The following is a 23,057-nucleotide window of genomic DNA, read 5'->3' as shown; positions in this document are numbered from 1 at the left end:
GGGGTCACCACAACATGAGGAACTGTATTCAAGGGTCAAAGCGGCATTAGGAAGGTGGAGAACCACTCATGGAGACTATTATCCCTTCAGCCCTCACATGTGTTTCCTAGCTTGGTGGGCTGGGTGTTAGGTGGGATTAGAACGAGTAGGGGTAGTCTGGAATCTCCCTGTCCTATTTTTCAGAATATCCTATGCACAAAAACCTCAATATTCAGAATCAACTTAGAATTTTAGAAAGTGATCTTATTTTGGACAAACATTTTAGAATTAAAATTTATCATGTGAAGAAATTCTAATGGGTCCAAAATATCATGGCTTCTTCCATTTATCCCCACTTGGAAATATTATCACCTTCCAAATGCCAGAAAGAGTTAAATGTTTGGGGAAACACTAAAAACTTGCTTAAAGAAAAAAAAAAAGAGTGATGACTCCACTAACACCTTTATTTGATGCTAAAGGGCCATTAATTGATAAGTAAATAGGATTCGGTTATCTGCATTTAAACTTAATTTTTCATGTGTTGAAGAAGTATATCTTAAAATAAATTATCAATTATTTTTTAATCTATTGCAATATTTTTTATTTTCCAGGATGAAAATGTACCACCTGTTTCCTTTTGGAGAATTCTAAAACTGAATGCCACTGAATGGCCTTATTTTGTGGTTGGCATATTTTGTGCCATTGTGAATGGAGGTCTGCAGCCAGCATTCTCAGTAATATTCTCCAGGATTATCGGAGTAAGTATTTAGGCCCATTTACTTAAATTCATGTGAGAATTTTGACCAGAGTATGAAATATTTGTGACTGCATACCAAAAGTACAAAATTGTTTTCTCTTTTTTTTTGAAACTAGGCAGCTTGGAGATGTAAGAATAGATTTCTGGTTTGTGATAGGAGAGCTGATTTGGGGACGTCCTTTTTTACTGGCAGTAAATTAGTGTGGGTTGTTTGGTTTGGGTTTTTACGGTGAATGGGGTGAAAGTTTACGCAGTTCACACACATTTTGTTTCATGCTCTTGATTGAAATCCCTGCAAGGTAACATCACTCATTCCTCCGAATTCCTGTTTCCTGTGCTCAACCCTGCTTCTTTTCTAACCGTTCCTACCTTCCCAACGTGGGTAATGCTGCCCTTGGTAAATGCTGCCCTTCTGATGTGTGTGGCTGATTGTTCTGCGGAGTGTGCACCTCGCTGGTGCTATTGTTTACCCTATAAACCTGTCTCTGGTTTGGCTGATGATTGAGCCATGGGAGTGAGTTCAGTTACAGGCCTGAAGGGTGACTTAGGGCTGTGAGGTTCTAACAGTCTGTCTTACCAATAAAAAGCCTGGTAATTGTTTTTGTTTATTTACTCATTTGCTGCTCAGCATTTAGATTGTTTCTAACTTTTTGCTATTACAGATAACACTGTGACTAACATGGGTGTGCTTATATCTACTTATGTCATGGCTCTTACTTTCCTAGGATATTTAGCTTATAGTGGGATTGCTTGGTCACATGGTATTTCTATTTCCACCTTTCAAGGAAGTGTCATACTTCTTTTCACAATGGTTTTACCATATCACAATACCACTAGGAATGTATGAAAGAAGCTGGGTTATGTATTGAGCTGCAAACCTCAAGGTCAGCAGTTCAAAACCACCAGCCACTCTGTGGGGGGAAAGAGGCTTCTACTCCTGTAAATAGTGACAGTTTTAGAAACCCACAGAGGCAATTCTGCCCTGCCTGATAGATAGCATCGTTATGAGGCAGAATCGACTTAATGGCAGTGAATTTTATGAGTCTGTGAGGATTCTAATGTCTCCACACCATTACCAGTGTTTATTGTTTTCTCGTTTTCCAAAACCATTTTATTTCGAGTTAATACAGATACCATATCATTCCATAGTTTAATCACATCAAGCAGTATTGTACAATTGCTACCACAATCAGTTTCAAAACATTCTTTTCCAGGGGGAGAGGGAGGAGAAAAAAGAGCTAATCCTAAGGGCTCAATAGAAAAGAATGATGGCAGCATATGTATAAATGTGCTTGATACAATTGAGTATGGATTGTTTTAGAGGTCAGTGTCTCACCCAGTGTGTCATGGCCGTTTCCCTCTAGTTTGTGAGCTCTCTTTTTACTGTTGTAGTGAAACATTTTGGTGCACTTAAGTGTCTAATGCCTAGGAGGTCACCACAGAAACAGACCAAACACGACTTGCCTCTAAATAGAAATCTACATATTTCCTGCTAGTATGGCAAGTGACACACATATGTGTAATGTATCCATTTAAAAAAACAGGTACTCCAGGATGAATTCTAGAGGGTTAGGAAAGAACAAGGAATGGAAAATGGACATACAAGGGAGAAGTGGGCAAAGTGATGGACTATTGAGGGATTGCAAAGGGTGAGGTGAAACCATGTGTATGGATTGCTGACTGTCAAACTAACAGTCCTCTTGGTCAACCTTCATCCAATTCACACACAAAAATGTATCCGAAAGAAATAATTTATTTAGTGTCTATTCTGTGGTAGGTATTGTTCAAGCTGCTGAGAAGGAAAGAAAGTGATTTGGGTCTTTTTTAGGCTTGTCAGGAATGTGTGTGTGTGTCTTTTGCAAATACTCAACTCTGCCATCATCTACAAAGGCAATCATAGACAGGAAGTGAACAAATGAACATGGTTAGGTTCCATTAAAAGTTCCTCATATAACTTTATCTAAACACCTGGCAAGTATTCCTTCAGTCCATTTTCTGTTATATACGTTTCAGTAAGGAAGGTAGACAGACAGAGGCGCCACCACTAAAAAGAGGAAGTGGATCACATAGGAAGAAATTTACCCATGTGTAACAAAAGCTTAATTTTTGGATTTTGTGTTGCTCTCATATAGCAATGAAGTCTAGAAGTAGATAATCAGGAATGTGAGCATTAGCTCCTCAATATTTGGTGGGTGACCAGGTGCCTGCCTCTTTGAAGATGTGTTTGATAGTGATTAAGAGTGTGGGTTCTGGATCAGATTGTTTATATTCTAGGACCCTCACTGTGAGCTACCTTACCTTAAAAGGAGTTAAGCTGTCTGGGATTGAGTTTCCTTCTATGTAAAATGATGGTAATTTCTGATAAAATAGATTTTAAGGCAAATACTAACATAATAAATAAGGATGTAACCATAGCACAATAGCAACAATAGCACCATATGTATCCTTTTCCAACATAGAGAACAGTTCTTTCGAATAGATTCTATGCAAGGACACAAAGTAAGTATCAATAAATTTGACAACACTAAAATGCTACAGAGCATTCTCTCAGTTCACATTGGTTTAACATTAGAAAATTGTAATAGTAAGATTGGGGTGTTGGTGGAAATCAAATAAATGGAAACAATAACATTATACTTTAAACTGAGTCATAGAAGAAATAAAAAATGAATTAAAAGAATTCCTTGAAGCAAATGAGAATGAAAACACAGCATACCAAGGCACACAAAAAGCAGTGCTCAGGGACCCTTGATAGCAGTAGATACATTCAAAATTCCATGGGCATGGTATCTGTCATCCCCGACTTTACAAATAAAAAGAACAGGAGAATCCAAAGGAAAGAAAGAAATGAAATGGTGGAGCTAAGTGAAGGACTATCTCTCTGACTCAACAAAATCACATCCACAGGTTTCTTGCAGAGACCTTGTGTTGGTTTACCTATCCAAATTGCAACACAGCAAATTGCCATATGAAGTAGTTTCCCACTAAAAGGAGAGAAAAGTGTGCGTTCTCACTTCCACTTTGCGCAGTATGTTATAGGACTTGCAGCATTCATTCCTTTGAGAGAATACAAGCAGGAAAGTATTGGATCTGATTTATGAATGACAGTCGTCCTTGGATGTTGAAGCAGACAGAGTGTCTTTTACATTGGCGTTAGGGCACTAAGGCTTGACCCTGAATACTGTGCTAGATGGGCAAGGGGTCGGACCCAGAATAGTTGCTTCTGCCATGGAACTGAATCTTTTGAATATTTTCTTACAGATTTTTACAGAAGCGAACGATCCCATAACACGACGGAACAAGAGTAACTTATTTTCAATATTGTTTCTAGTTCTTGGAATTATTTCGTTCATTACATTTTTCCTTCAGGTAAATGTCCACATTTTCACTTTCTTCGTGTTGGAGCATGTGTTACCATGCCATTGGCATTGATGCGCATCTATAGAATTTAAAGGCGCTCTGGTGGCCTAGTGGTGTCAGTGCTTGGAATCGCTGAGGGGCAGTTCTCGCACGTCTCTTGGGTCACCATGAGTCAGAGTCACGTGGAGGACAATGAGTTTAGTTTTGGGCTCCACCCTTCACTTTTTGGTAGAGTCGCTGTGCTGTCACCTTGTCTGTTAGCAGCCAGATGCTTGAATGGATTGAAAACAAAGATCATTTGCTTCCTCTGGCTTCCTTGTTTGCTTCCTTCCCCCTTCATTTCAGACCACTGGAAACATTATTAAAATGAAAAGGAACAGAGTATTTTGACCGAGTAAGTGACTGAGAACGAATAGTGGGACTCAAAACTGGGATTGTGGTGAACCCAGGGAGGTTGGCGATAAGTATTCCAGGCGACTTCAATAGTAAAAGAAACATTTCCCTGTATTCTAAAAGTAAGAACAACAATGAAAACCCCATAAACGAGTCACATAGATTTAAAATTGTTTTGAAAAAATATTATTATCATTCGACTTTCACTAAGGGGAAAATGGCTCTTGTCAATGATGGAAGAATGCTAACCTTCAAACGAAATGTTGTGAACCATTTGTAAACAATCCGAGTGTACAGCTTGTAGATTGATTGGCTGCAATGAAATTGCAGAGGAACGAATAAGTGCGATAAGTGTAGTAGGCGGAGGCAGTAGGAGACCGAGGCTCAAGGACCAGCCCCTCTAGTTACTCATTTTTGTCCTTGATCCCCTCTCCGTTTCCTGATCTGTGAAACAGGAGTAGTGGTACCTGCTTCTCAGAGCATCTGTGAGGATTAAAAGAGAGCATGCGACACGGGCACAGGCCTGTGAGTGGCAGATAGGGAAACACTGGATCACTCTGATTTGCTAGTGCCACAAATATCACCACAATACAAAACTCTGAAAAGTCTATTTAATACTCTCTAAGAACACATTAATTTTTTTAATAGATGAAATATTTTGGACAACGTAGGCGATGTGAAAGAAAAAATGGAAGCCTTTGCTAAGTTCCTAAAATTTCATGGGGAAATGAAAATATAGCTCTGTCTTTTAGAAACCACATGACATTTTCATAGCTCCGTGGTTGCCATCCCAGCTACAAAAGATTGCTGAATGCTGCAGCTGGTTAGAAATTTCGAGGGAAGGAGGCTCTGACCTGGGTCCTTAACTTTGGAGACGTGGATTAGTGACGTGAAGGATGTTACAGTAGTACCTTGGAGACCTGATGGTATTTTGGAGACCTGGAGAATGACCTGCCTGGCAAACTGAGATGGGAACAGAGACTCTGAATTTTAGAGATGACATAATGTCCAGAGATATTGTCTGAATGCCCAACCCCTCATTGTAGAGAGAGGGGCTGTTGGGCAGGGAGAGCTGAATGGGGGATGAGAAGCCCAGCCTGTGAGTCCCCAGCCTGATTAGGGTTATTACTAGACCCAGTTTTAGATTCCAATCCTGCCACAGTAAGAGCTGTGACCTTCAGCCACTGACCAACTGCTCTCGTCTTCTATAAAGTGACAATTACAGTGTTTTTTGTATAGGCGCATAAAAAAGATGTAATGACATAATAATATTTGTCAAGTATGGCATCTGGTACAGATTAAACACTTCATTAAAAATAACAGATGGTTATGTGTTGGGCTGCTAACTGCAAGTTCAGCAGATTGAAACCACTAGTTGCTGCTCTGGAGAAAGATGAGGCTCTCTACTCCCTAAGAGAGTTACAGCTCAGAAACTTAGAGGAGCAATTCTACCCTGCCCTATTGGGTCGCTATGGGCTGGAATCGAGTCTATGGCAGTGGCTTTAGTTTGGTGTGAGGCAAGCTATGTCACATTCATCCAGCTTACAAAAAGGAACCTTACATCGATCATTTCCAAAAAGACTTCATCACGGTAGTAATTTCAGGATTAATCTCAATAAGGTGTCAGAGTTCCCTTCCCTCCTTGATCACAGAGGGGCTTCATACAGTCCAGAATTGGATGGAAGGATGCTGTCTGTGAACATTGTGTGCTCCCCTCCCCTGCTGCATGCAGGCAACCTGAGGGGTCCATGGCTTCCTCTGGCGTACGTACGTGCTCCATACCTAGCTCTCCCCCTTTGGCGTGACCACAGAACCACTTACAAGAGTCAGCTCTTTCCTTGCTGGATTCTGCCTGTGTTTCTTCCCCGTCTCTCAGAGAAGATCCACATACTCCAGAAAAGACAGGGTAACCCTCCTCCGCTTCTCTGTGGGAAGCATTCTGAGACCCATACAGCTGTTCCCACTCTCCTCTCCTCATTATAAGCAGGCCTCACACCCAAGCGACTGCTTCCCAGGGGTCCAGAAGGAAGGGGGAACTGCTCTTACCTATTCCTGCATCTAATTTCGTGGGAAGGGGCTGGGTTCTTCCTCCCCAGATGTGGTCTAATGGGGCAGCACATTGCGGTTGCCCACACTCACGCCTTAGTGTGTGTGTGTGTGTGTGTGTGTGTGTGTGTGTGTGTGTGTGTGTGTTTTCCCGATAACTCCCTTTCCAGACACAGACTATATTTTCATGGAATGGAGAGAGAAAGCAAAGAAATTCTTGCTCAGGAAGCCTTCTTCCCCAACCTAGTTTGCTCCTTCGCTTTGTGAGCTTGAGAACCAAGCATAGACATCTTTGTTCTTTGGGTCCTTATGGCTGGGGTGACCATGTATGCCCACTTGTCCACACAGTCCCAGATTACACCTCAGGTCCAGTACCTTTTCCCTCTCCAGCAGCCGGGTTTTGAAGGATCTAATAGACATAGGATAGCCACACACTTACAGTGCCCCTCCCGGGGACGTTTCTGGTTTCCGGAACGCTAGACTCTGGTGCCTTGGGACACTAAGGGGGAGTACAGGTAAAGCAGCACAGTTACTCATAAATAGCTATCCTCCAACTCACTGAGGCATGACAATGGCACAGTTCAGCTTTCCGCGTGGGTACAGGCATAAAAATGCAGCTAACCCTGAGAACCCTGCCGACTAAAGCTGTTCTCTTCTTGCCAGGGCTTCACATTTGGCAAAGCCGGAGAGATCCTCACCAAGCGGCTTCGATACATGGTTTTCAAATCCATGCTGAGACAGGTATGTCTGTTGAGTGTGCCGGGTACGAGGGATCCCCAGTTCTCTGTAGACCAGGTAGAGGTGACACTAACAAGTTGCTCAGGTCATGAAACCTTATATTAGTAGCTTTTCCCCCAGTGGCAACTGGCAAGCCCCCCACACCCCCTAATCCAGGTGTGGGCTGAGACTGGCTGGCTGTTTGTTTTTTGTGATGAACACAGGGAACGATCTGATCCCTGGGAGTCAAATGGAGCTTGCTGAGTAGCTCTAGGTAGAGTAAGCAGAAGTGATCCTCAATATCTCTCATATCTGTCTTCTTTCTCCTGGACTACCCAGGACATACTGTCTCTTCCCACCAAGGAATGCACTCTGGCCCCCTCCCCCACATCTTTCTCCACGTCAGAATTCATCCCTGTGGCCCATTTCCTCATTGCTCAGTTTCTTTGCTGGGTTAGACTGATGTACTCATATCAGCCACAATATTATTCGCTGGTAATGATTAATGGAATGCCTCCCATATTTCCCATTAAAGACTTGCCAGTGAGTACAGTGAAGCTCCAGAAGGATGCCCAGGCACGTTGGTGGTGCTTGAACTCTGCCTAAGAAGATTTCTGTATTAGGATTCTAGACAGCACTCAAGGAATCTTGGTGGCATAGAGGGTTACTAACGACAGGTCAGCAATTTGAAACCACTAGTTGCTGCTCAGAAAAATGGGGCTTTCGACTCCTGTGAAGAGTTGCAGTCTTGGAAACCCACCGGGGCAGTTCTGTGGGGTCATGTGGTTTGAAATGGACTTGCTGACAGTGAAATAGCATTCATACTTTCCCAGCTCCTTTTGGCCTTTCCTCCTTCCCCATTCCTACCACCACCACCCAAGAAGACTTTTGAAGGGGCTTCAAAAAGTTTGTAAGAAAATTCCATGACCTTCTCATTCCATTTTTCCATGAGGTTTTTGAAGTCCCCCTCATATTTATGGGGCTTTCTAGCTAATGTTCCACAGAACCAGGACTCAGTCCGATGGGTGAGAGAGCACTACTTAATGGGGATCTTATCATAGAATGCTCCGGTCAAACTTTATTTATAGCTAAGATTCCACTTGGGCTCCAGATTAACCCTGGTCTGGGGCCAAATGTCCCATTACCAACCTCAAGGCTAGCTCCTAGGTTCATTACACATCAGCAGATGACCTAGTGATTTGTATAAGGCCATTTTCATAAATTATGAAGTACAGCAAATACCTATGAAGTTCTTTCTGCTTGCAAAGCATAGTACTAAATATTGTCAATCATTCAAATGTGAATGATCCCTGTCTTCAAGGAAGTTATAATCTGGAGACAGGACACACCCCACAAAGAGTTAAGTATATTAAAAAGCAAATTGATGCATACTATGATAAATTATCATACTTTATTTTTTCTTATTTGGGGAAGGACAAAGCTATTATTTGAGCGCAGCTCCCCGGTTCTGATGGATTCTTGGGCCATGGTTGGTTTGTAACAGGCATCCATTTGTACTTCCGCTTCATAAGCTTGTTAGAATTTCTATATTTTAAAATTACTTAGTTTTACAAAGATATTACTATTTTGTGTTGGATATTACATTTTCTGTGGATTGCTTTTATTGATTTGTTTTCAACCCAATTTATTTTTCTACCATGAACTAAAGCTATCTAACTGCTTATTCAACCTGTTGAATGTCCAATGAGCATGTCATACCTCATAGTCCCAGAACTGAATTTTCAATTTTCTCCTTCCTACAGGGCTTATTACTCTTTATCCTGGCTCCCATTTGTCAGTAAGTGGTAGCTAGATTTTCTGTCTCCTTCTCTGTTTAATATTATGATATTACAGTAGCCTCTTAACTATCGCACTGCCCCAATCCAGTTTGTTCACCTCTGTGCAGCCAGTCATCCTTCTAAATAAAACTTAGATTATATCCCTGTGCCTAAAGCTTTTCAAAAGCTATGCTACCCAGATCTCTGGAGGAAATCTGGAATCATTACAGCTTCCCAAAAGACCATGCACAATGTGTTGATTTTTAGCCCAGCAGCATCCCTGTAGGCTTTTCTTTCTAGTGGAAGAACAAATCTAGAGTGCTTTGTCTCAGCCTTTACAAAAAACCTTATATTCTCACTATCCCTTTCTTCCCTCAGTCTTTGTTCAGAAGTCACTTTGGCGAGGGCCTCTTTGTCCCCTTCTGAACCTATAAAACAGCACCATCTCTCATTGTTTAGTGTTTCTTTGTACCCTGTTCTCTTTTCTTCATAGCACTACCTCCTGAAATGATATTTTACTTGATATGTGTTCCTCTGCTTCTAATCACTACACTCTATGGTTCTTGGAAGCAACAGCATTGTAGTTGTCTTTTGTTATTGTTGTTGTTTTTATCGTTCCCTGTTGTGTAGCTTGAACACATTTGAAACCATGCCTGAAGCCCAAGTTAGGCATTCAGAAAAAAATTTGTCAAGTGAATATTATCTGTTTTTTGAGATGTTCAAAGATCCACCGAGTCCCTAATCTGTTTCAATTCCTCAGTGCTTAAAAAGTGCAGAGGACACAGCGGTAAAACTTGACCCATAGAAGTAAGCGTTTTATAAATATGGCTTTATGATAACAAAAATAACTTTCTGACTCACAGGATGTAAGCTGGTTTGATGACCCTAAAAACACCACCGGAGCCTTGACCACGAGGCTCGCCAATGATGCTGCTCAAGTGAAAGGGGTGCGTACCAGCTTCCCATTGACTGTTGGGGTTTGTCTTGATTGGCCACGTTGGACCTCAGGGTGAAACTATTGTTCATCACAGTTGTTAGGGCTCATAAGCATTAAGAAAACAGTAAATAGAATTTAACCTTCAGATTATATCACATGGTATATGGCCAGAATGTCAACTATTTAAATGTAAAATACTGTAGGGTATAAAAATGACTTTTTACGTTCTCTTTAGTTATTTGCACAGCTATTCATCTACTAACAAAAATGCAAGCAAAAGAATAATTATCCAGAATAAGAAGTATGTATCAGCTTGCCATGCAAGATCAGTCTATTTTAATGCTTGCTTAATAGAAAATTGGATGTGTTACTGAACATTGATCAAGGGACATTCCTTTCAGCAGAACAAAGGGATATTTCATGGTTTAAAATTGGAAGAGATGAGCCGTGCAGCTGTAGCTTCATACTACTTAGTCAGCCTGCTTATGGAAAAATAATCTATGAAGCTGGACTTTAGGAAGAAGACAAGGCATCAGGATTGGAAGATGATGCACCCTTGTTTGCCGAAAATGAAGACCGCTCGAAGAAGTTACTGATGAAGGTCAAAGACTAAAGCCTTCAGCGTGGGTTACAGCTGAGTGTGAAACAGATGGAAATCTTCACAACTGGACTAACCAACAACATGATGATAAGTGGAGGGGGGATGGAATTATCAAGTTCTCTCTACTTCACTTAACAATGTGTACAGACAGTAGCCAAAAATAATCAAATGGCATGCTGGATCTCTTCAAAGTGCTAGCAAGCAGACATGTCACAATGAAGACCAGAGTGTGCCAAAGCCAAAATTGGCGTTTACAGTCATCTCATTTGGATTCCACTGCTGGACAGTGAAAAAGAATACTGACTATGTCATGAACTTCCAGAAGAGTGAGCAAGTCAATCTTAGAAGAAATATAACTAGAATGTTCTTTAGTACTGAGGATGGCAAGATTTGGGCTCACTTACTTTCAGACACATCATAAGGAGAGACAACTGAAAGACACAATATTTGATAAAATAGAAAGCCAGTGACTATGAGAGAAACTCGGAATAAGATGGACTGATACAATGACCTGCTCAGTGGACTCAATGACCATGAGAATGGCACGGGATTGGGCATTGCTTTTTCTGCTGTGCATAGTGTTGCCAAGAATCAGAGCTTGAGTAGTCAGCAAATAATAACACCGCCAACATCAGTAAATACCTACCTAACACTGGAAATTTTCACTCCTCCCAGTTTAGTGTGGTTATCTGACTGTTTTGCCTCCCTAATTTGCAGAACTTTCTTTAGTGGTTGCACTTTGATTTATAAAGAAAGACTTATTTGGTATTAGAAAATCAGAGGAGATAGAAATATCATTGAGCTCTGGGTTAATGATCTGTGCTTTCAGAATTTATTCTGAAGTTAAGGAAAAAATTATTTTAGAAGCCCAGTAAACTCCTTCCAAGTAAGCCTTTACTTTTTATCTCATGTCTTAGGAGATATTTAATATATAGATTTTCATGAACTGAATTAGTATGCTCCTTAAGAAAAGATGAACACATAAAAACATCTTTTTAAAAAAAATACAACAGTGTCATTCTAATTTGTTTTTGTTTGTTTTGCAGGCTACTGGGTCCAGGCTGGCTGTAATAACCCAGAATATAGCAAATCTTGGGACAGGCATTATTATATCCATAATCTATGGCTGGCAATTAACACTTTTACTCTTAGCACTTGTGCCCATCATTGCAATAGCAGGAGTAATTGAAATGAAGATGCTATCTGGACATGCACTGAAAGATAAGAAAGAGCTAGAAGGTGCTGGGAAGGTGAGTCAACCACAATGTGACTGCTGGCTAAATAGTTCATGGACTGAAACAGGTCAGTCAGTGTTGTTCAGTTACTCACTAGCACTGATGTGCTGAGAAGGTTTTCAGAACCATTCCGCAAAGCAAACTTATTTTATGCTTGCCCAGCAAATTAGAAACTGGAGAAAATGAACAAAACCAATCCTCAGGTTTACAGACTGACAACTGCTTTCCTTTTAGCACGTGTTTTAGCTTCAGGATATTTCCTTTACCCTGTCCTTCCCTTTTTCCTTCCACGTTTCAGTTGGGCTTTAGAGAAGTCTGCTGTTGCAGAGTATAAGCTGATACCACAAATGCATATCACTGCAAAACGAGGTCAGAACAGGCTTGACCCCACCCCCACCCCCACCCCCCACGTGGCTTTAGCTTTCAGTAGGCCTGGTCATCCGAGGTAGTTTCCCTCTGGGACAGAGACCTCATGGAAAGAAAGGAACTGTCTACTTCCTCCTTTGAGTCATTATCCTCTTAGCTCCTTACTATTCTTTCAAAAAAGTCCTTTCAAATTCCAACCATTTCTAGCTATTACTGCCTGACTTCACATGAAGCTTCCCTGAATGTGCTTAGAGACCTGTTCTGGGAGATCTGACAGGGTGATGGTGGCCCACTAGGATCTAGTGGCCTGGCCCAGATAGAATTGGCCCCTGCCAGGGATATATCATGTAACCAGTAACTTCAATTAATACTCTACTTTTTGCATTGTTTTTGCTCTAGTGTTAGCTCTTACTAGGAGGAAGTGGAAAAGTCTTGGACAAAATATCAAAAAAGAAAAACATTACTGTTTAGTAATATCATTTTTGAATGATATTTTTAAATGTCCTAGAAAGGAATCTTCTGATAGGAAGGAAACTGTTTCTCAGAAGAAGACAGTTGGCTCTAGGCTGGTTCGTTGCACACCCTAGGCTGCACTTTTGAATTGGTGTGCTGGCCTTATAGTGCTGGGAGTTCTACAAAAGAGCAGGTGTGGGGGTGCACGTGGATGCGTGTGAATACGGCAGATTTTCTTTTGTTTATTAATCATTTTATTGGGGGCTCTAACAAATCTTATAACAATCGTCATTCGATTGTATTAAGCACACTTGTACATATGTTGCCATCAACATTTCCAAAACATTTTCTTTCTACTTGAGCCCTTGGTATGAGCTACTCTTTCTCCTCCCTCCCCTCCCTTCCTACCCTCATGAATCCTTGATCAATTATATATTATTGTTGCTATTTTGTGTCTTACACTTCCTTTGTCTTCTTTCACCCACGTTTCTGTTATTCATCCCCTTTTCGGGGGGTATATATCCAATCCTGTGATGGGTTCCCCCTTTCTTCCCTTTTCCCCTCCCCGGCCATCCCCCTACCCTCATATCGCTACTCCCACTACTGTTCCTGAGGGGTTTATCTGTCCTGAATCCCATGTGTCCAGAGCTCTTATCTGTACCAATGTGTGTTCTCCAGTCTAGTCGGATTTGTAAGGTAGAACTGGGTGATGGCAGTGGAAGGGAAGAAGCATTCAGGACCTTGAGGAATGATGTGTGTTTCATCGGTGCTATCCTGCACCTTGGTTGAATCATCCCTTCCTTGTAACCCTTCTGTACGGGGATATCCAATCGTCTACAGATGGGCTTCGGGTTTCCACTCCAACCCCACTCTTTCACATTCATATGATTGTTTTGGATCTTTTTGGATCTTTTACCTGATCCTGTCGACACCTCGTGATCACACAGGCTGGTGTGCCTCTTCCATGTGGGCTTTTTTGCTTCCCTGCTAGAATGCTATGGCAGATTCTCCGAGTCAGGTTCAGGTGGGTGATCAGTGCTCTGATTCGTGGTGGCTCCTGAGAGGGTAAGGTGGCTAGAGAAAGTCCACTGACTAGTCCATGTAATATTGAAAATCATCCTGCATTTGGTCATCTCCCTTGTGTTACTTATTGAGTATTTATATGCTAGGCATCCTGCATGTTCTATATACGTTAACTCATTTAATGCTCTCAACAAGCCTGCTAAATTATTCCTGTTGGGCAGATACTAAGATCTGAGGTTCAGAGAGGACAAGAGACCAAATTCATGCAATAATACCCCTCAATGGTCGCCCAACTTCCACTCTTCCCATGCTTGTCCACTTAAAATTCTACATTTTTCTTACATGAGCCAGACCGATCTCTTAAAGGATAAATCAGAACTTGGTACTCCCTATGTAATACTCTGCAGCAGTGTTTCTGATCACACTTGAAATAAAATCTGACCTTTCCCCTTGGCTTCTAACTCTGCATGTTCTAGCCCCCGTGACCTCTTATCTGCTGCTGGGTATCAGTGCTTTCCCATCCCCACCCTCTCTGGCCTCATGCTGCTTCTTTCTGTTCGAGAATCTGACTTGCTGAATCGCTCTGCTCTTCCCATGGCCTGCTCAGAATCTGTATTCTTCAGAGAGCCCTTCTCTGGCATTCTACTTCATTCCTGCTCTTTCTTTCTTCTTTCTTCATTGTTTATTGATTCGTGGTCTACCTTCCCTCCTCAAACAACCCCATCTGTCAGTTTTCCCACAGAGGAGCAGGGCAGGCTCGGGGTTCTGGAGGCTGTGAAGCCAGAGCTCGCACGCGATTCCCACTCTGCTCTTGACGGTCACGTTATTATGGGTGAATCAGCATGTCAACCAAGTGGATATCTTTCCATTTTAAGAAATGAAAGTCATAAATCAAACTCCCGTTTATTTGAGGGCGGGAAGATAAAGGAGATCTATTTGTTTCCCACCCTAGAAATGTGAATATGTATTTTCCTCTCTTCAAAGTCACTCAGTGCGTAAGTGTCTGAGGGAAGCTCCGTGCCATTTCGTTCTTTCCCAGTTACAAGTTCTCTCTCTCAGTAGTTACTGAGTCTCCACATAAAACTCGGAATAATTGAAGCTGTGGGGATGTAGGGAGCTAATTAATCCCCTTCCTAATTGCTTCATTGTGAGAAGAGGGGAAGAGTCTAATTGTGAAATGATTATAATGTTTTACTCACTAAGCACAATCTGTGAGTTAAAGGCTCTGTCACTTTTATTGGGCTTTATATACATTAAAAAGGGACTGTATTTACAAACCAGTTATGAATAAGATATTCTTGCCTTCAATGATGATGCACAGAAAATACTTTTTAAAGCGGTTACACTGAAATGCAGTGAATTTGTTTTCTTCAACAGACATTGTTAGAATTTGTTGAATTTTCTTGCTAATCCAGACTTTTTAATTTACTTTTTTATTCACCAAGAGTTGTAAATATGTCTAACATATTTAAGTAAGGAATACCTTTGTGGTGTTTTACTAAAAGCAATGTTTTTTCCTCATAAGTGTCTGATTGCTTAGGATTTTTCTGAAATGAGTATGTGTTATTTTGATAATGTTAAGAATCTTATAAAATATTTTCACATCAATTGGATCTGAGCATTTCTGTCTTTATAATTAGCTCTGGGTAACACAGTGAGAGCTTGACCATTCTGAGGAAGAGAATATGTTTTGTTTTGTTTATCAATCATTTTATTGGGGGGCTCTTACAAATCTTATGACAATCATCATTCAATTATATTAAGCACACTTGTACATGTGTTGCCATCCACATTTCCAAAACATTTTATGTTTTGTTTTTTAAGTAAGCTTTTGTAGAGAATCATGTGAAAACTAAGTAGGAGTTTGTGTTCGTGATTTATATGCTGCAGGTCACTCTGCCTTTACCAGGTGCTTGTTAGAATCAGTTCCAACCAGCAAACAGCGAGAAGAGCATCTTAAACAATAACAATAATATCTCTTGGTGACTTTAGACATTTATTTTAGAATCACAGCATTTAAAAAAAGCCATTAGAGCTTCTGTAGCCCACCCACCTCTACATCTTCAAGACGAAGACAGTGAGACACAGGTAGTTAGGGCTCCATGGCTCTGTGGTTTATATAGCAACCGTTGGGGGCTGAGATCTCCTCTTTGCACTGCCGCATCTCTGTTGTATGCGCCCTCTACGCTATGAAATAGGATGGCCTCTTAATATCAATAGCACTAACGACTTTAGGAGTCCTGTAGTATAGTGGGTTATAAGTTGAACTATTAACCACGAGGCCAGCAGTTCAAAACCACCAGCTGCTCCAAGGCTTTGGGCTCCCATAAACATTTTCAGCCTCAGAAACTCAAAGGCACAGTACTACTTTGTCCTGTAGGGTCACTATGGGTCAAAATCAACTCCATGGCAGTGGGTTTGGTTTTTGAATACTTAGTGGTTTTGGGTGACATGAGTTGACACAATGGTGAAGCATTCAGCTGCAAACCAAAAGGTCAGTGGTGTGAATCCACTAGCCCCTCTGTAAAGGAGAGATAAGATTACAGCCTTGTAAACCCTATGAGGCAGTTCTACTCGGTCCTAGAGGGTCTCCATGAGTTAGAAGTTGGCCTGACAACAGGCATGTGGTGGCACAGTGGCTGAGCTCTCAGCTGCTCACCAAAAGGCCAGTGGTTCCAATCCATCTAGCTGCTCCAAGTGAGAAAGAGGTGGGAATCCGTTCTCCAAAGATTCCAGCCAAGGCAAGCCTGTGGGACAGTTCTACTCTGTCACATGGAGTTGCTGTGAGTTGCAAGTCAACTGGATAGCACCTGACAACATGTTATATACAAACCATTTATAAACAAAAACAACCTTACCAGTTGCCGTTGATTCAATTCTGACTCATAGTGACCCTCTGTGAGAGGAGAACTGCACCCTCCCTAGCATTTTCATAGGTCAGCTGTATTTAGAAAAGTGACAGACTAGTAAGTAATTAAAAAAAAATATATATATGCAGATATTTTCCTGAGAGAACTTCTTGATAACAAGAATCTTAGCCCTTTAAGGCCAGAGTGCTTCTTAGAGGCAAGGATGGCAAGACTTCATCTTACATATTTGGGCATGTTGTCCGGAGAGACCAGTCCCTGGAGAAGGACATCAGGCTTGGTAACGTGGATGGGCAGCAAAGAGAGGAAGGCCCTCCATGAGATGGACTGACACCGAGGCTGCAACAATGGGCTGGCATCGAGCAATTGTCAGAGGGCGCAGGACCGGGCAGTGCTTCCTTCTGTTGTGCACAGGGTCACGATGGTGCGGAACCAACTTGATGGCCTTTAATCTGCTGTATATTCAAGTTTCTGTAGCCTGCCAGTCCTATCATTAATGGTTTTCTGGCTCAGTCTTCACAAGAGTACTGTACACGGCTCTGTTACTTTCTCTCCACTTCTACTTATTGTTGTGGGATTTTTATTTTAAAATTGTATGCCAAGAAGATAAAAGTAAAACTCTTCCATAAAATAACGATGGTCAGTTAACCAGTCTCAATTCTTCCTTGTTTCACAGACTATTATTTGGAAGAGATCATAGTTTTACCTCCCCTTAACTATTTCCTCAAGAAGGATGGTTCACTCTTACCCTTTGCCCTGACTGCAGAATGTGTCAAAGGATGTGCACGTCCTAATCATGTAGCTTTGATGGAAGTTACATTCAGTTAAAATGTAATTGAGTGAGAGAACCTTTCTGGAAAGCAAACTGTAATATTTATCATTCCTTTAAAAAAAGTATTTATCATATTTGACTTAGTAATTTCACTTCTAGGAACATCTCCTTAGAAAATTCTTCAATATGGACAAAATTTATGTCCAAGAATATATGTCATTTGAAAATTGTAATAAGAGAATTGAAACCTTTGTTCAATAATTGAGGAATGTTTATATGATGAAAGTATTAAATTGCTCATGAAATATCCCATTAATACATATTTAATGACTTTGAAAAATGTTCTTTGTTAAGGTTAAAAGAAAAATAAAACCAAAAATATTTTGATCCCATTTTTGCTAAATCTCTATATGCTTAGGAAAAACATCTTAAAGCTAAATATGTAATATAGAGCAATATGTAACTTTTAGCTTTTTAGTCTTATCAATATTTCCGAATAGTCTTCCATAATCATGAATGAAACACTAAATATTAACATCACATGTTAACACTATATGTAAAATCAACACAAGCCACAGCCTTCAGTAGCCCAAGACCAGAAGAACTAGCTGCTACCCAAGTACGACTATGAACCAGTCAGGTCAGGGGCAGAGTTGAAGGTCCCAGACACAAGGGGAGAACAATGTACAACAACACACTGAAATTCCTTTTAAAAGCCAGCCTGACCAGACTGATAGAGACGATAAGAACCTTTGAACTTTCCTCTCTAAGATATCCTCTGAATCTGGAAGTGACGTGACGCCTGGAGGTCACCTTCCAGACACATACGAGACTGGTTTCTAAGATGCGCAGTATCATCCAGGAGTGTGAGCACTGTGCTCCTTTAAAGAATCCACAGTGTGAAATCACATGGCCAACATTTACCCCAAAGCAAACGTGAGAAAGGCAGGCAGGCAGACAGGGAAGCGATATTAATGGAAACAGAACAGAATGGAAATGTTGAGAGTATTAACGGCACGCTGGGGAAATCGAACCCATGGAACAGATCAATCTGTATAAAATTGTTCAATGTGAATGAATTTGTTGTGCAAAAGTTCACCTGAAACACAATAAAAATATTATTTGAAAGATTTTTAAATAACCCATAAGTTCTCTTTAATACCAAGAGGAGGCTGAATTAACGGTTCTTCCTGCAAAGTGTAAAAGTTATTTGATAAATTACTTAATATCTTTTTCCATGCAGAAGATCATAGGTCATGATACATAATATTACATAAAGAGATGATTATATATTTGGGGGGGATAAACTGATTGCTGCCATTGATCATTGAGCCTCTCCGTGATGGGTGATCTCTGTTACAGATTGCTACTGAAGCAATAGAAAACTTCCGAACTGTTGTTTCTCTGACTCGGGAGGAAAAGTTTGAAAATATGTATGGACACAGTTTGCAGGTACCATACAGGTAATCATCACTGGAGAGGGACATGGGAAGTGAGTGAGTTTTCAATTAGATTTGTGGCCAGGAAGACTACTTTGAAAAATAAAGAGGTGGAGAAAGTATCAGAAAAGATCCAGTTGGGAAGCCCTTGTCATTATCCCAGAGAGAAATGACAAGAGCTAAATGGGGACATGGCTGTTTAGTTGACACAGATATTGTAACACCAATAGGAAAAAGAGGAAGAGAAGATGCGGAGAATGATCGTCTGGTTTTAAGCTTGAGCAATGATCCCATATAATGAAATGGGAAATACAAGAGTGTGGGGGTCTGGTCAGAAAGAGTTCGTAATGCAACCTGAAATTTGGGGTTTGAGGCCACCAAGGCGGTGCTTCTTGTAATGCAGTTCCTTCTTCCTCTTTTTACCCTTTTCCCAACGGAAAACCCTCAGTTCTTCCTCCAGGAAATCCATCCTCGTGGGACCGTTTATGAGTGATGCCCCACTTCTCCAAGTCTGTTCTTCTGCAGTGAATGGAGGAGGCTGAACCTGAACTCTGGGTTCTCACACGTTTCTTCCCTCTTTTGGTTATAGTTAAAAAGAATCTAAACAACCGTTATCTTGGAGGCATTTCCGACCATGGCAACCCTCTGTCCCGGAGTAAACGACGCTCGACAAGCCACAGCCTTTTCAATGGCTGTCATCTTTTGGAAGTTGATCAGACAGGCCCTTCTTCTGAGGCTCCTCTGGGGGGGCTCCAACTGCAGCCTTTCAGGCAGGGATCTTGGGTAATAGAAGAGCCATTTGTTCTAAAGAAATTTTATTTGAAATCCAGTAAATGAAACAGATGAAAGCCGAGCTAAAGCCACAGGAGGAGCGTAGCCCCTTCCCCATCTGCTCCTTACACAGCATTAGACAGCAGTGAAGGAGCCATGTGAGTGCAGAGGTTACACCGCTGTAAGGTCGGTGGCGGTGGACGCACCCACTAGCTCTGTGAGAGAAAAGCTTGCAATTTACAAAGATTATCATCACAAAGATTATAGTCTAGAAAACCGTTTGGGACAGTTCTCTGGGAGTCTCTGGAGTCTGTGGGTTTGAATCAGCTTCCCGAACCCTGCCAAACAAGAACAACATAGCACTGAGTTCGTCGAGGTCAAAAATCCCAAGGCTGTCAAGCTCTCTGTCACACCTTCTCTAGCTTCCTCTTTTCTTCCCATGGCATGTTATTCATAAAGTACTTCCTTTACAACAACTCTTTTGTAGCCAACTCTTTTCCCAAGTCCTCCAGAGCAAGGACATAGGCCTTAATTCTCTTGACATCGACAATGGGCCACTTAGGCCCTACAGCTTGTAAGAGTTTTACAAATGTGCTGATGAACGTTCACGACGGAATATATACATGTTCTATGCACAGCGTGAGAAAGGACAGGCACTTTCATTTCCTAAGCTCCTAACAGGTTCTTTATGCTCACTGGCTCACTTTATCTTTCTATCAACCCTTGGATCTGTGGTTAATGCTACATGAAAGATACACAGCTTCAGAGACTAGGCAGTACGTGGTAAAGAGAGAATCCAAATGCAGTTCTTTGGAAACTATGCCAGGTTTTGCCTGCAGCACCTACCTCTGTGCCACGCTGAGGGAGGAAAGCCGAGTGCATTTTAATATGTCTTCTTTTCAGGAACTCTTTGAGGAAAGCGCAGATCTTTGGCATCACCTTTTCCATCACCCAGGCAATGATGTATTTCTCCTATGCTGCCTGTTTCCGGTTTGGTGCCTATTTGGTGGCACGTCAGATCATGGCGTATCAGGATGTTCTTTTGTGAGTATTGGATTCACATTTATGCTAATCTAGAAACGATGCTGAGGTGATGTGCCTGGTGCTTGGCGAGAAAGCCTCTATGTGAAAGCTCACTCATGGAATCTCCTGGTTCATTTTGCCTCTGAGTGTTGGCAGAGGCTGTTGAAGCACCTCTGCTTCGTTTAGGGGAGTAGTGACTTCCTCTTTCCTCAGTTCTGACACACACGTCTGACCTTTCAGTGTCTGTGGCTGGGTGGGCTGATTGAGAGGCTTCCAGAAGGCCTTGGCGTTTGTTTGGGAAGGAGTCTAACTCTAAGCTGACTCCCTTTAAAGAGCTTCCTGAGTGGAAGGAGCTAACAGAATATGGAACACTAAGTCCTTCCTGCCTGTACCATTCCTGGATATAAATGTCCTTGATAAGAGAACAGTTGGAAGGCAAGAATGGAGACATCAGAAAGGCACAAAGGGAAAAGGCTGGGTTTTCTGCTACCTAGCTGTCAAGCAGAGAGAGAAAGCAGCCGAGCTTAATGATTCTCCTGAAGTACTCACAGATGTACTTTGGTAGTGAACTGTGTGTATATCCTTCTACGCTTCCAGATTTGGTGATGGGTAAGATTCTAGTCTTTAATAACACCTCCCACCCCCAATAGCATCCCATAATTAGTAATAATAGAGAACAAATTGCTATTTTATATTTAAGCCAGAGTAACATAGGCCTAGCAATATTATGTATTCATACAATATTTCTGTATCTTATTTTGCTTAGGCAACCCCAACCGATAGAAATCGTGTGCTCAGCATGTAGGCATAACAAACGGCATGCACGTGGCTAACTCGTGAAGCGATCAAAGCCAGGCATCACGAGTTCTGGGTCTTGAATAGATGATCCTTTGGGATACTGGTTCTTTTCAAGAGAATATTGAAGTGCTGAATGTTGCTGGCATATAGATTTGGAAGCATCTAGAGGAAATCTGCCTGAAGAGGCCTTAGTTTCCAATGCTGCTGTGACAGCAATGCCACAAGTGGGTGGCTGTAATGCACAGAAATTGAGAAGTCTGAACTTAGTGTGTCAGCTCCAGGTGATGTGCCTTATATGATCTTTAGCCTTGGTAGTCCCGGCATCCCTCAGTTCTTTGGTCAGACTCATGTAGCACCTGTCTTCTCTCATTTGTTATTGCTTCGGTGTCTAGTGTGTTGGTTTTATAACTCAGAAGAGTTAGGTTCAGGACACACTGCCGTGACCTCACTACCACAACAAAAATGTTTACAAACAGGATTACATTCACCGACAAATAGGATTCCAACACGTATTTTGGTGGGACACAATTCAATCGATAAGCCCACTTGAGAATGAATCGACAGGATGGAATGATAACAATATGAATCATTGGTGTCATTTATTTAGAACTATTGAAAAACAAAACAAAAACAGTAGCACAGGCATAGTGCCCCCGGCAACGTAAATGACGGGCTCGGTATTCGGAGAGGGCTTCCCGTTATTTGGGTTGCAGACATAGAATTGTGCTGTGCTAAGACCAGCATGCCCAGAGAGGGGCAGCAGAATGGGGAGTGGGAAGAGTATCCAAATAAAAGACCTTTGTATAGTGTTCCAGGACTTGAAGGGCTGCGCAAAAGGATGTTGCGTTTTCTTCTACGTGAAAAAGTACTTTCTTGCAACCGAATTACTTTATCAAAGAACTTGCTACTTCCTAAAACAGGAAAACTGGTTAAGTGTCCAGGCACAAACATTGAGAGAGAGTGGTACTCGATTATCCACCAGGTCCTTTCCAACTTTACACTGTCACACTCCCCAAGCCCGGGCTTAAGAACGAGAGAATGCTATGTCCTCCGTCTGTAAGAAACCCCTTTCCCACGGTACACTTCGTTCAGGATGTAATCCAGCTTCGCTGGCCAGATCCATAACGAAGAAGCCTGGGCACACAGTGGTCAGAGTGCTCTGCTACTAACCAGGTCAGCAGTTCAACTCACTAGCCACGTTGTGGGAGAAAAATAGGGCCGTCTTCATCCACAAGGATCTGGGAAACCTTATGCGGCATTCTACTCTGCCCTTTCGGGTCATTGTGAGTCAAAATCAACTCAATGGTGGTGGATTTGGAATAACCAACCACTGAACTTCAGTGGCATGTAATGATCCACATTTATTTTGACTCATAAATCCATGGGTCAGCTTGGTCGTTGTTATACGGCTCTAAGCTGGTCCTAGCTGGGCTCCCTTAAGTACATCCGCAGTTAAGGACAGGCGCTCAGCTCTTTGTGAGTCTCTTGGCCTCCAGCAGGCTAAACGGAGTTTGCTCTTACCTTGGCATCAGAGCTCTGAGCGCTTCTGAGCGGGAGAGAACAAAGCACACAGGCCTCCCTGAGGCGCAGGGCTGCAAATGGAAAACATTCACTTCCCGCACATCCTGTTGGCCAAAATGAGTCAGAAGGCCAGCCCAGGTTCAAAGGGAGGAAAACAAACTCTCCTTCAATGGGAGTCCCATTGCGAGGATGCCAGGTCACAGAGGGAGTGCGGTGAAAAC

The 23,057-nt window shown here is 41.8% G+C and overlaps 1 protein-coding gene across 2 annotated transcripts in view; it reads left to right on the top strand.

The window, feature by feature from the left end:
* ABCB1 (ATP binding cassette subfamily B member 1) overlaps positions 1-23,057 on the top strand; it is a 177,909-nt gene that overhangs the window by 137,672 nt on the left and 17,180 nt on the right. For both annotated transcript variants that reach the window (XM_045288717.1, XM_045288718.1), the window contains exons 17-23: positions 591-737; positions 3,998-4,105; positions 7,199-7,276; positions 9,894-9,977; positions 11,615-11,818; positions 18,647-18,747; positions 20,398-20,538. In XM_045288717.1, coding sequence (XP_045144652.1) covers positions 591-737; positions 3,998-4,105; positions 7,199-7,276; positions 9,894-9,977; positions 11,615-11,818; positions 18,647-18,747; positions 20,398-20,538 — 863 coding nt within the window. The remainder of the gene's footprint in view (positions 1-590; positions 738-3,997; positions 4,106-7,198; positions 7,277-9,893; positions 9,978-11,614; positions 11,819-18,646; positions 18,748-20,397; positions 20,539-23,057) is intronic.

The sequence above is a fragment of the Echinops telfairi genome, unplaced genomic scaffold (assembly GCF_000313985.2).
Source record: "Echinops telfairi isolate 266 unplaced genomic scaffold, ASM31398v2 ScPeMD7_23;HRSCAF=83, whole genome shotgun sequence".
NCBI lineage: Eukaryota > Metazoa > Chordata > Mammalia > Afrosoricida > Tenrecidae > Echinops > Echinops telfairi.
The sequence above is the reverse complement of the archived record's forward strand: the minus strand, read 5'-3'. Positions and strand labels throughout refer to the sequence as shown.